At 39.7% G+C, this 14,677-nt stretch overlaps 1 protein-coding gene across 7 annotated transcripts in view; it reads right to left on the minus strand.

Moving 5' to 3' along the window:
* The window catches only part of rims1a (regulating synaptic membrane exocytosis 1a), a 130,747-nt gene extending 118,931 nt beyond the window's left edge, over positions 1-11,816 (minus strand). For all 7 annotated transcript variants that reach the window (XM_078931701.1, XM_023963227.2, XM_078931700.1 and 4 more), the window contains exons 1-2: positions 11,096-11,816; positions 2,306-2,380 (exon numbers count right to left, since the gene is read on the minus strand). In XM_078931701.1, coding sequence (XP_078787827.1) covers positions 2,306-2,380; positions 11,096-11,256 — 236 coding nt within the window. In that variant the 5' untranslated portion in view covers positions 11,257-11,816. The remainder of the gene's footprint in view (positions 1-2,305; positions 2,381-11,095) is intronic.
* Between the last annotated feature and the right edge of the window lie 2,861 nt (positions 11,817-14,677).

The raw sequence follows: 14,677 nt of genomic DNA on the forward strand, positions 1-14,677 counted from the left end.
GGCAGGCTTTTCTTGAGTCAGTTAAGGTCAGAGTTCATGATTTAATAATAAAAAAGATACCGCTAAGCAAGAAAAAAACACTAAGACGCATCTCACGTTTGACAAGACAACAGATAGGACTTCTAGTTTGGAGTGAAACTAAAACATGATGTAGAAAGAAAACCTCAGAAACAGGCAGTATGATGGTGAGTGGCTGCATCTTTTGATTGCCCCTTTTGTGCAATTTTAAGCCAGAAAATCCAGACAAAAACTGTTGAAGCCTCAAATTCCTGAACACATTTATAACCACTTCTTTGCAGACCAGCAGGTTGTGCTGCCAAACCGCTTTAGTTACACAGAATTTCTAAATGAACATAATATTTTGAGTGTTTACCGGTCATTTTAAGCTTTTAAGTGTGCCTTATTTTGCATAAAAAACAGTACGGTACTTTGCAAATATAATAATAAGTATAGTGGACAGAATATACAGTAATCCAGCATTTCTAATTCCCTAAAATAACTATCAGTGTTTCCTATAATCCAGACAGTTTAAGTCTCTATTATCAAGACAGGTCAAATACACTGTTCCCACAAAAAGGCTATGTTAAAGAACAGATGATCACTAAATGCTTTAATCATACAAAAAATGTCCACGTCCGACCCATTAAAGCCTCCAAACCTATCTAATTTAGGAAGAGAATGTTAATCTGAACAAAATGGGATGCATTTCAGAGAAACCAAACCTCCAACCACCCACTCTCTCCTTATGATTAGTTGGAAATCCTGCAAACAAACAGGAATGTGCAGTTTATGCATTAAGTGGTATTAAATTTAACAAGTTTTTTTTCACTGCAGAAACCTACAAGAGAAACATTTATGTTCTTTTTTTATTTGAATAAACCTTTGGGGGGAAAAAAATCTCACACTAAGAGTGTTATTTTACTGAGGTTTTGTCAAACATTTCTCATTAAACTGACTCCATCACTCATCAGAGATCATCTAAAGTAATCCATAACATGACCCATCCTCTTACTCCACATATTGCTGCAAACAGGTAAACTACATAGACTTCAAAATCTTCTTTTTCTCTGAGCTCTAAAACACTGTTTTGTGAAAAGGTGATGCAACATCCCAGCACACTTTTTCTGTTATTATTACAGATTGTTAAGTGTTAAGAGTATGTTAAGTGACTCAGAGAATCAGCAAACCTTTTTTTACAGTAAGATCTTGAAGGCTGAAAACATAATATTATATTTTCCAATGATTTCATAGATTCAGAAATGCAATAAAAATGACAACTGTTTCTACAAATACAGGATGAAAACAGAGTATTGGTTGGCCAACGATGTTTCATGAAAAGAATAAATAAGTAAGTAAATAAGAATTACTGTGAAATTATGAGATAAACAGTCTGCTATGATTGTGTCATGTGAGTTTGTGCAAGTTATTATATCTTGGTCTCAGATTTTGTCAAATAAATTTCCCGTCAAAATACGACTTATAGTCACTTTAACACTTATCTGTGTTTTTTTCTACTTTATAATGCATTTTTGGGCTGGTGCGACTTATACTCCGGAGCGACTTATAGTCCGGAAAATACGGTAAATCATATACGAGTCTCACCTGATTATAATTTGCACTCCTGGCCAAATTTTGCCAAAAATGTGAATAATGCTCCACAAAATATGGTAATTAGTTCCATTCAAACTCTGAAAAATGAAAAACATGCAGAAAAATCCTAATAAAAACAAACACAGTAATTCTGAGAAACTCTACTGCATATTAGAAGTCAAATGATCTTTAAACTCAAAGCCAAGACAAGCTTTTCACTCCAGATAAATAACTTCAGAGAAGAGTCAAAAAGCTGTTGGGCACTCAGAGCCTCTCAATCCAGCCTTCAGAGTTTACAGAGGTGGATGAGATCACCTAATCCTTAATGACTCAACATCACTGGGACCGGGATAAGCAGACTGTCTCTGTCCTGTTTTACAGCAGAGGCGGTGTGACAGATGAGAGACAGCATTGATGGTAAAACAATTCAGTCAAAGTGGAACGAAGTGAAGCTTCCAGCAGATGTTTTCCAGTCCAACCAGAAGAGGCAAATGTCATAGACATACTATAATTCTGAAAGCTGTAACAATAAACCAGACTTGAGGCATAAACTAGATTTGACAAGCACACAGCACAATACAGAACAAAGTCTTAACTGGATGCTGTTCAGCCGAAGAGGTAACCTCAATCCAAAGCAGTTAGTAATCGGTATCTTGTGTCCACTTGTCCCACCCTTTCCTGGATTGAACAGAGTCTAAGAAGAGTGACCACTTACCGGACGTCATTTTGCTGTAGAGGTTTTTTCTGCCCAACCAGGTTTACCGTTCTTGCTTGAATGGGTTTCTCCTCCCTGATAAGCACAGTAGGAAAAAAAACAGGGTGAATGCACTATTCTGCTTTTGTCTCTCAATTATCAATATTCGCACTGGAGCTCAGTGTTCTGAGTCCCTGTGATTACCACAAGCTGATGGCTAAAATAATAATCTGAAGTTTGTCATCAAAGTTTCAGTAGCCAGTTGAAAAAAGATCCTTATCTATTCTCACAGCTGTTGTTTGTGGTGCCTCAAGGTGTTTTAGTGACAGGCTAAGCCAATGATGACTCTGTTTGACAGGCCTTAAGGCTGTGTCACACAGCCACTACGTACATTTTGCATATATTGCATGGATAGAAATTTTTCATACGAGAAAATACATGAAAAAAGTGTTTGTCTAAACGTGAAAATTTTAACAGATGTATCACGAATGAACCACCTTAAAACCACATAAAAAGTATGAATAAACCATGCAAAGAACACATAAATCCATGTAGAACATGAACCGTACGTGATTATTGTACTGTTCATAAGCAATTTATTGATGATTTGTGTGTCATGTGACATGTGCGCCGTATACACAATATAAAAGTTATACATCGGTGGTGCATGCGTGAAAAGTCAGTTAGACATACCTAGAATAGTCGTGGAAAGCCACAAACTTGGGTATGCATTTTGCAAAAATCACGCACAATTGTGTCAGATTTACGTAATAAATGCATATAAACTACATAAAATACGCACAAACTGCGTAATTCTCAACCGACCAAAATTTTTAAACAGCTCAAACCTGAACTCACGTAAAGACCCGTGGGCCAAAACCTTTGACAGACATATGGGCACATCGACGAATGACGAACAAAAGAAATAATTATGAATTACATAAAACATGCATGTATCACGAAAGACCAAAATTTCATGTGTAGAAAATACTCAAAATGTAAGTAATGGCTGAGTAGCACGGCCTTTAAACAACAGTGACGTGGTTGCAGTAGGTTCACTAATAAATTCACTGTGTGCTTCAAAACCATCTCATCCATACACATGAGCTGTTAGCTCTGATCAGCCTGATCACAGAGGGAGCTTAAGAGAGAATTCCCTGCCAGCACCCACGCTGTCAAAAACCGAAGACGTGTCTCTCTATTGTCAATACTGTAGTACCCCTCTCACTCATTATGAGTCATTTTCGGCACATCAAAAACGGCTACAGATTTTGTGGGAACTGTTTAGGCAATTACATTTTTTAACAGGGTTTATTTAACTTCCCTGGCTCACTTTGGTAACATTTTTTAATTGAAAAGTTTTTCCCAATGTAATAAATGGGAGATCTATAAAAGTCTGTCAGGATTGTTTGCAAAATGGGGAGTTGATTCTAATTAATATCATATGAAATAGAATCTTAGAACCACTACCATTTCTTGACTGTTTAAACGTATTATTGCAGTAATTTCACAAAGTAAAGTGAATCAAAAAAGCACTTGAGATACAGAACCAAAACGTTATAGTACGGTTGTTGTTTTTTTAAGTTTTAAACATAAAAAAAGGCTAATATAGGCAAACTGGCACAAAAATGGACAACTTGTTAAGAAAGAACAAACAATGTGCAGTTCATCATGTTTACTGTTAACACCATCTGTAAGGTCAGCCATCAGGAAACAGAAACATTTCAGCACTTATAACTTAGTTATAGCACTGGTGAACAATGCCACAAGCTTAAAAGCTGTTTGGTTATGATATTTTTTGAACAATTGTGACCCCATAGTTTGAGTAGAGAAAAGAAAGGTGGTTGTTAAGGCTAATCATACTTATTCATCCTGTATCGGTGCCTTCAGTGTATACACACTACACAGTTCATTCACTGAAGGCACACTGAATCCCATAAGTTTCACTTTACTGATTCACTTTACTGTATCAAGCACAGGTACAGAACAGCTAACTTTACGTTTACTTATGGGTCTTTAGGCTTCTAGGGTTAAAACTAATACTATGTTCACACTGCCCTCGGCAATGCACATTCACACAACCATTTCCAATGAAAAGTCTATGTATATACACTTTTCGGGCTTCCGCGTTCAAAACTCTCGCCTTTCCCCTTTGTATGCAGGTTTTTAAGACTCTACATACAAAACATGCGGCCATTGAACGTGTGTTAAAAGTTAAACCAGTTGAACTTTGACCAATCAGGGACTTGGATTTGCTATTGACATATGGGTAGTGTCCTTTTTAATTCATGGAAGTACCAACAGTTAAAAAATTAATCATGGAGAAAAAATTAATAATTGCAGTTTATGCCCAGCCAGAATGGATGACATGAAGTCTTTCACATATATATCAGAATTGAGCTGTGAAAGAAAATAACCTTAAGCAAGATTTGCGAGATTTGCACCACTTTAACATTAAGCACTAACCCTCTACCAACTGTAGGTACATGCACTAGTATTGGATAGTGACAGTCCAATGTGAACACCACATGCCAAAAGTGAGTTCCAGGTGGCGCATCCGTGCGCGTGTAACTCATTCCTGGTGTGAACGTAGCATAATTGTTCAGTCAAACCATCTATATATCCATCCATCTATTTTCAAAACCCACTAAATCCCCTTCAGGGTCATGGGGTTGCTGAAGCCAACCCAGCTACTGTGATAAGTAATAAGTTAGCCTCATCCAAAGTTTCTTTATAAACATAGCTTCAAATGCTGTCATATAGATAAAGAACTAACTTTAAGGTCATAAAAAAAGGGGATGGCAGAGTTCTTTTAAAGCACGAACCAGTAGACATAATGGTTTGGGGAGATTTTAAAGAGAAGACACCAACACTAACTTTAAGCGTGTTTATTCTCACAACCCAAAAGGTCATCTGCTACCATCTCCCCAGTCTCAAACACTAGCTGCGTTTACATGGAAAGAAGTAATCGTAAAGAATGCCTGATCGGAATAAAAATGCATCATGTAAACACGCCGTTCGGAATAGTCTGCCCCGATCAGACTCGATCAAAATTTCTTTCCAATCGAGATATGTGGGTTATGTTGATTGTTCGTCCGATTGTGTTGCATGTGAACAGTTCATTCTGATCCGATCGTGTGTCACTACTGCTCTGGTTACGACCGGCTGCTCCGCGCGAGTTAACCGTGTCTGTGAGCAGAGCAGCCGGAGTTATAGCTTTGTGTTTGCGGGCAGGGAGGTGGTGCTTTGTTACTTGTGAGCTCCGGGGGGGTGCTTCCGACCCGCCGCTCAGGGTTAGCGGCTGCCGGACTCAGGAGAACCGTGTGTCCGAGCAGAGCTCGGACACACGGTTCTCCTGAGTTCTCCTGAGTCCAGTTTACACACCGGCTTTGGGGCGGTGTGTGAGCTTTTCAAAGCAGAAATGACGCTCAGTCCTTAGAAACCGTTCAAACAATCACGTGGATTTGTGTTTCCAGTCGTGTCCTGACAAAATAAAGGCTGATGTTATTCCCACATGCTAACGTGCAGCCAAGATGCAGATTGCAGCATTTCACGCATGGATTTTGTGTTCATCAAACAAGGCTAATGTTGTTAGCGCATGTTAGCCTTCTCTTAACCCTGGCTTCTTCTAGCTCCGTTTTTCCACACAAAAAGCACTGACCACATGGATTAAAAATAAAATGATGAGCATATAGGCACTTCATAATATTCATAACATTAATAAAAGCACGTTTAGAAGATCATCTCGTATATCACAGAGCTGCATAAATGTATGTGGCAGCTCACTTTGTTTACAGTGGGACTCATCTCCTCTTCCGGTATTTTCAACACTACTGCGCATACCCAAATGATTTATTCCGACCGAAAGTGTGACCATGTAAACGCTCGTTCTAACCAGAAAAAGTTTTTCTGGGCCCATGTACACTGTTGAATTTGAATCCGACCATTGATCCGATCAAGTTATTTTGCACATGAAACCGCGGCTATTGACATAATTGCTGCAGGTCAGCATTTGAGCTCTACTTGTGCCAAACACTTTTTTGCTGTTGGGATCAAACTAATAAGTAAATAAATATGGTTGTGAGTTTTTTCCCATTGACAAAGCACTTCATGTTAACTTACTGTATCTTTAACATGCTATATAATGTTAATTTTATGGTTTGGCATCAAGAATACACTGGACAGTAATACTTTGTTTTCATTAACTAAATAACAAAAGGATGAGGACAAGTAACACACAAGTTACACAACAAAATTGATTTGAAGGCTATTTTTTAAGCTCTTGGGTCACCGGCATCTTGGCAGAACATCACGTCACCCAACCTTAACCTTTTGTAAAAACTGGCTTTAAGCATGACATATGGTGGAAGAAAAATATAAAACTTATCATTGATGGTTGCTTGTCATATAAAAGAGCATTCCCTTGTGAACAATAAATAAATATACTTAAAAAAAACTCCACGGGATGTTAAGGGTGAGAATCAAGCAACAGTTGAAAGAGCCAGAGAGCCCTATAGCAGAATATTAATTTTTGTTGTCAGGATCCATTTTTAACATTGGCATACCTGTGGATAATTAATTCATTGTGTGTCATACACAGTATTGGTTGTGTTGTTGTAGCTGGAACTATTGCAGCAATGTTGTCAACACAGTTGGGTAGTGTTTCATTCAGCTTTATTATTATTGAATCTAATCTTAGGGAGATGATTCTTATTAAACACTAGATTGTTATTAAATAACCGTATAGGCTCAAGATACCATATATTTAGTACTCTAAGGCACACCAGATTATAAGGTCCACCGTCAATGAACGGACTATTTTTGATTTTAGGTCATATTTAAGGTGCACCAAATTATAAGGTGCCTTAAGCGAGACAAGAGAGTCAAAGATACTGTAAGTCAATTAGTTAAACTTTATTTATTGCATTTACAGTAACTCTAGACGGTTGTAACATGCTATGAGTTAGCCACGTTAGAAGCGTTTTTACGATACCTGTCTCTCAACCTTGTTTGCAACACATTAAAAAAAGACTGATACCACTAAAACAAACATTAACCCTTGTGCTATCTTAGGTGACCCCACCCTTACATTGATGTGTTCTCCCTACTATTACAAAGGTGGATAAAGGTGGAAAGATTTCATGTAATCCATGGACACCAGTGAAGATCACAAATCATTGAAGAAGAAAGGTTCAGCGCACTGTGTAGTGGGTCTAGATGACCCAACTCCCAATGTTAAAGTGCCTAGGAAAGCACAAGGGTTAAGTGGTTATGCAAATTCCCAACTTTGTCAGTAACACATAAAAAAAGACTGATACCACTAAAACAAACATTAAGTGACAATGCTTATTCCCAACTTTGTCAGTAACACATAAAAAAGACTGATACCACTAAAACAAACATTAAGTGACAATGCTAATTTCCAACTTTGTCAGTAACACATAAAAAAGACTGATACCACTAAAACAAACATTAAGTGACAATGCTAATTTCCAACTTTGTCAGTAACAAAAAAAAAGACTGATACCGCTAAAACAAACGTCACTGTGACAATGCTAACTCCCAACCTTGTTAGTAGGGGGTGTAAGAAAAAATCGATTCGGCAATATATCACAATACGTCATTTGGCAATACTTGTATCGATTCAAAATGCTGCCAGATCGATATTTATTTAATTATTTCTGAGCATCCTTCAGTGTCTGACTCTTGCTGTCCACTTCACCCTCCGACCGCTAGTTGGCAGCAGAGCACACAGAGCCTCTTTGAGCAGCTCTCTCTGCACAAAACAACACGAAGACTGCAGCCAGAGGCAGCTTGTTCTGTTGTTATGAGACATGAACTATTTAGTTTTTACTTGGAATGGATACAAAACAGAAACTCTGTGCCCTGTTCCTGCCGGTAACATATAAAATCATGGATTGCTGTGCTTTTTAGCGGCTCAGATAAATAAGATAGACAATGAAGCACTGCAGCAGCTTTAAGGCTAATGCGCTTAGCATCTGCTAGCATGCTAGCAAAGCAGGCTAAAGTTCTGAAGAACCTCAAAGCAATGGATTCTAGTTTAGGGACCTGATGGATCAGAGGGATGTGTACAACGCTCTGAAAAAGGCTGACATTGTGGTGATCAGCGTTACCAGTTTACTTCCGTGTGTGAGAAGCGTGTCTGCAAAGGTGCAACAGAGCAGATATGTAAACAAAGCCCCTTTTTTTTGTCACATTTAAGCAACTTTCCTTCGTTCTGTCATGCTGCCTCATCATCACACTTTATTGTTTCAATGTGTGTCCCCCACCCTTTATTTTTAAAGCACCATTCAGGCTCCTGAACTGTTTAAAAGCACCAGAGAAGCTACATTAATGCTGAAAATAAACAGCATTTTGTTTCCCCAATGGAAACTTATTGGTTAAGGCTCATTCATTCTTTGTTTTTTCTTACACTTAAAAATATATATAAATATTTTTAAATCAGACAATGTTGACTGTTCCCTTTCTATATTTTAACTTACCAAAATAAAAGCACCATGACTTTGCTTAGGTAAATGCAACTTATATATGAGATACAATTGCAATGTTTAACATTGTGATCATTAAATAAACTGAATTTGACCATTTTATTACAGTGGAAGACATTAAAATTAAGGTTGAGTTTTTTCAAAGTCATATTTTAAAAAACAGAAAGAAACATGTTTCGTTAAAATATCGGGATACGTATCGTATCGGCGGGCGCGTATCAGGATACGTATCGTATCGCCAGACTCTTGCCAATACACACCCCTACTTGTTAGTGACATGTAAAAAAAAACAAAGTCCGACACTTACATTCATCTTCTAAACCCATTTTTGTTCCTTTCGGGGTCATGGAGCTGCCGGAGTCTATCCCGGCCACCAGTGGGCAAAAGCAGGGTACATCCTGGACAGATCGCCTGTCTGTCGCAGGCACACAATCATACACCCATACACACTCACATTCACATCTGAGAACAGTTTAGAGTAACCAATTAACCTATGACGCATGTTTTTGGACACCGTTACAAATATTTGGCCAAATATATTGACAGAACGCCATGTTACCTCAAAATTGCATTAACATCAATAAGCAGGACCAGATTTGATCCATATAAGACACTCCGGATATAAATTGTGTTGCTCTTTTTTGAAAAAGATACAGCAGTTACATTACAGTTACGATGTAATGCCAGTTACTGTAAAAAACACTTTTAACAAATGATGCCAACTAAAACAGACCAAAGTAGCTGCTGAGCAGAAAACACAACTCTACGTCAATTTTACTTTATTGTAAATCCTACAGACTATGGCTTACTGTGAATATACAGTGTATACTCATATACACATTTTGAGCTCCTAATGAAAACTGACCTCTGAGTTTCAGATCATTTCCCTGAGGAAAACTTTTCTACTTATTCGCTGCTAAAATGCCCACTGTTTGTTTCTGCTACCTGATCACCGCTACACTGTAGTATCCTGCTTTGCTTATGTTAGTTTTTCATGTAACAGATTAGGCAGAAGGTGTGCATATTTGTGCACAATTGTTGTACAGATGGCATTCTCTAACCACAAGAAAACTGATGTTTGTATTCGTTAAGCGGCACTTACATGGAGTAAACCCTCTGCCTCTGAACATCACAGCCCACAATACTCCACTCTGGTTTGTTGAATGCAGATTTTTAACAACCAATGTTTTCCGTGCACGCCGCATGTCTTCACGCAAACTATACTTTTCCGTGTCCATCTCAGCAGCAGTGAGGGGAAACACTGCAGAAGCCAATACAGATTGGGGCATGCTTGCCTTGTGTGCAGCAGCGATATGACGTTACTGAATCCACAACTCCTTGATACATTGCTTGAAACTACGCATAGCCACTTAAAGCCGAAGCTATAAATTGGACATTTCCTTCTTTAGATGCAATGAATCGTTTTTCCGTTCCAGTGCTGGGCCATCCGTCCGCACAGTGCTTAAAATAGAACAGGGACGTAGGGCTTGAAGGAGCGCCACGCTTAGGTGGGTCGTTCTATCTTTCTATCTGCTTGCCTGCTGAAAACATGGGGAAATGTCGTTTCAGCTTGATTAGTTTTCTGGTCCTCAAGGAAAAGGTGACTGATGCGTTAAACCTGTGGACCTTTCTCTCTGGTGACGCTGTACGGGAGCTAGAGGACGTAGGATTCATTCACTCTGCTGTTGCAGGCTTGCTGTTTCTATAAAAGACAGTGTGATGTCTGCTGCAAGAGCACTGGCCTACATACAGTGCATAAGGCCGGGGAAGGCTCAAACCGCACCCCAGAGCTGAGAACAGCAGCTGTTGAGATGGATGCAGCATAGAAGCCAACAGGGAGGGTTTTGCTTTTACTTAGCCTTCTGCAATCTCACGCAACATCTAGAAATGTTTCAGGGACGCCACAAACTCTGGCTGCCCGTCTCCGCCACATGCTGTGTGAAAGTGATGATTATGATGGAGAGTATGGGAAATTGAACTCTGGCTTTTCCGTCTCTGGAAGATGGATCTCTGACACACCGATCTCAACACTCATTTTGTCTTCCATGGGATTTGAACCCTATCCCAGTTTCCTTTTGCACAAAACTAAAGTGTACCTGGATGGGGCTGCGAGTCACCTCAGGAAATACACAAACACACGGATTGTTGGTCAGATGCAGCTTGGAGGAGCAAAAGTCCTGGAGAACATTACATTCATGCGAGGGGTCTGGGAGGAATGTGATTAGCCCAGGGCCCCTCTTTGTCACACACGCGCTCCTGCACACACACACACCATCTATCTTCCTCTTTTCCCTCCCCTTACTTTAACATGGCCTCCTCCTTCGCCTCCTCCTCCTTTTGCCGCGCCAGCACAGCCATGATGATCTTCCTTTCGTCCTCCGTCAGATGGCTGAGGTCCGGCTCCGGAATGGCCGGAGCGGCGGGTGGGCGCGGGCCGCCCCGAGGGCCCGCCGAGGCGAACATCTTCCCTGACACTGGCACCACCACCACCACCACCGCTCCTCACAGCCTCCTCCTCCTCCTCTTCCTCCTCCTTGCCTCGGATCACGGATAGAAAACCCGCTGGCGGTGCCCACAGATCACGACATGGCCCACGGATGAAGCGACGGTGGGAGCGAGGGATGCAGAGTTTCCATGGCGGTGGCGGGGGGCAGCCAGGGCGGCGGCGGCGCTAGCGGTAGTGGCGGTGGTTGCGGCCGGATCGCCTCAGTTCCTGGTTGCCGTGTTCAGCCTCTCCTCCCTCTTGCTGCTCCGCTGTCTTCGCCCCCCACCCCCCTCCCGCCCGCCCGCCTCTCCCCTCCACCGCCTCCGTTTTACGGGGAGCCCATATCTCCGGCGGTCAGTCTGGATGGTGGCACAACGAGAGGGGGGTGGGGGGGGCTTCCGTCCTCACGGTCAGGCAAAGCGGGGGGTGGGGGGTCTCCCTGCCGGTAAGCTGGCTCTGTGGCTGCGGGGCGAGGCGGGAACTTCTGGCTCTTCCTGCGCCGTGATGCTGATGCTGCTGTCAGGGAGACGGAACCGTCAATGGGACCGCAGCCTCCCAGGCGCGTTCCCTGCTTGCACCGCGGGAGCGCGCAGCCAGCATTTTCAGAATGGGGGGCTCCACGGCTGCGCGCTCCCGGTGCTCTCTGTGGTACACTCGGTAAATAAACGCTTCCTCCAGGGCGCAGTCTGGCTTTGGACCAAAACAAATCAAAACATCAAACAAAATGCTCATTTATTCAACAAAGGGACAGTACCTGCATAACATAAATGATATCAAATCATTTAAACTATTTTTCTGAGAAAATGTAATTTCAAGAAAAGAAAAATACTTCAAATGTGCCTAAGTGAATATCATCTCAAGGGTTATACTTCAGAACAGATTTTAACCCACTGCAAGAAACATTTTAAACTAGAAAATATTTCAATTTAATCCGGACTTCTATTGGAATGGTGGATTTTTTTTTCTAAATCCACAGAAATGTGGTCAAGCACTGCTTTTTATTTATTTATTTATTTTTATATAATTATTTCTGGTTTTAACAAATTTGACACATGAGCAAGAGCCTTAGCGCTGCTGCTGAACTATGTAGCCACTAGGGGGCCCAAGTCTCAGTTCCCCTGTGCCAGTCCCCAGCCCGGATAAAATGCAAGGTTGTGTGAGGAAAGGCATCCGGCATAAAACTCTCCAAATAAAACTCCAAACCACCTGTGCGAATCAGTGAAAGCTGATTTTTTGACAGGATATGCCGAAAGGTGAAACAACCATAAGATTGTGTGTATTCTGGTTTTTTGTTTGTTTTTATTTTGTTTTTCAGGACCAATGCACTTTTTGCAACAGCTTAATTTTAATCTCCTGTTTGTGGTAATCAAACAATTTACTTTTTGTGTATTATTTTTCATTTTAGTCATAAACTTTACCATGGCAAATTGTTGCACGGACCAGGAAGCACTTTTGGAATTTCATTGTACTTGTGACAGTAACAACAAGGATCTATCAATTTAAAGTAAAGCTATTTTCAATAAAAAATATTTTAACAGTTTTACTGATGTCAGTATTGCATCTTATTTCCACACCTTTTTTGTTTTGTTGTTTGAGATTTTATCTTTTTTTTCTTTTGCCATTTTGAGACTTTCCTGGCTTTAACTTCTGCACCTGTCCTCCTGTAGTTGTGGCTCTCCTCAAACTGCATACCACAGTCAGACATTTATAGATTTTGTCTTTGGCCAGACGTTGGACATGCCTGCTCTGAGCAAATGCAGCCCACATTCAAATTTCCACCAGCCTGCAAGTGCCTGTCATAAAATAAATAATAGGTGGCCCCCAGGTCATTCTAAATATAGTGTGCACCATTTGTTGATTGTGATTGGCTAAATTATGTTCTAAGCCGTAGACCTGTGGCAATAACTTGTGGCTGCTTGAACGTCAGAGCCTTAATAGCCAAATGAGAAGAACAGATCTATTTGTTTCTGTGATCCAACAGAAAACCAACCCACAGTGGTTTGTGATTCACAATATGATACTATTTGTGTTATTGTCCTGTTCATATGATTAGAAATATACACGTACAGTGAGAATTAAATAGTAAATACTATGTCATATGTCATGTGGATGTTGACAAAAGGTTTTTTTTTTTTCTGAATAGACTTTTTCTTTATTTTATTTCTGGTCTCCTTCTGGTATTCTGAATATGAAATTTCAAGTAATTTTATTAAAAATGTATTAATGAAAAGTATTCCATTGCAAATAATATTAACAACAACAGCAATGATTATAACGAAATAGTTTGTTTTTAATGTTATAAGAATGCAGGGTGTTGGTTGACCCTCATGCATTTTCACAACAAATCTTTCCCTCTTTGCAAAATGTTTGGAGATCACTGGCTTAGAGTTCTGCTGGTTAATATGCAGTCCTATTTTTCAGGTGGCGTGTTCATTATAAATCCACCTAACTTTCATAATTAAAGAAAGATTTTGGAAAGAAGTCCGAATACCTGGATGGGATGGATTCTTTTTTCCGAATATGTCTTTCTCCAGGCTAGATTTTACTATCAACATGCTGCATCCTACATATAAATTGTGTTTAAAAAAAAAAAAGTAAAAAAATCTATTGAATGAAGCACACAATCGCACATACACCCACACCCACACACTAACACACACACTGTATCTCCTCATGCTAATAAACAGGGAGCCTGTAGGGAGCCTGAGGGTCACCAGAGAGCCACACACATGGTTGGCTATAGGGTGGTGACATTTGCAGCATGTCAGTGTGTAGCCTTTATATACCCTGCATGCTTTGTTAGGGTCATAAAATGGTTCGGTTATGAAAGATGAGTCGGAATGTGTGGACCAAAAAGGTAAATTTTTTAAATAAAGTAATTTAACAGTCTTTAAATTTTGGAAAATATTTTTATTTTTAAACAGATTATTTAAAAACATTGAAATATTTGAAAGTTAAAATAAACATATAGTACACAAAATACTTCATTTAAACATGTCAAAGTAGAGGTAACATAGTAAAATCAAGATAACATTGAGTTTCTTGTGGAAAAAACTTAACAGTGGGATCTTAGGTTTCAGCACCATGGCCAGCTCACAGAACAGTGAGGCGCATTCAAAAGTGTTTGTTTCTTTTTTATTCGGACTACATTTGTATCGCTCCTAAATAGGCATTTTTTTATTTTTTTTTAAATGACTATAACCATTATAAGGTAATAAAATATCTATTGAATGAACCTTACGCTAAGTACTAATAAAAAATGAAAACCCACATAAGTGATTCTATCCAGAATTTCAGTGTTTGATTGTGTTTTACTACTTTCCTTTTTTAAACAAAGGTATTTTTGACCCTAGACAAAATTCAAGGAATTATTTTACTTAAGACCTTGGAAAAAGAATA

This window comes from Oryzias latipes, chromosome 15 (assembly GCF_053564925.1).
Source record: "Oryzias latipes strain Hd-rR chromosome 15, Olatipes_Hd-rR_3.1".
NCBI classification, from domain to species: Eukaryota; Metazoa; Chordata; class Actinopteri; order Beloniformes; family Adrianichthyidae; genus Oryzias; species Oryzias latipes.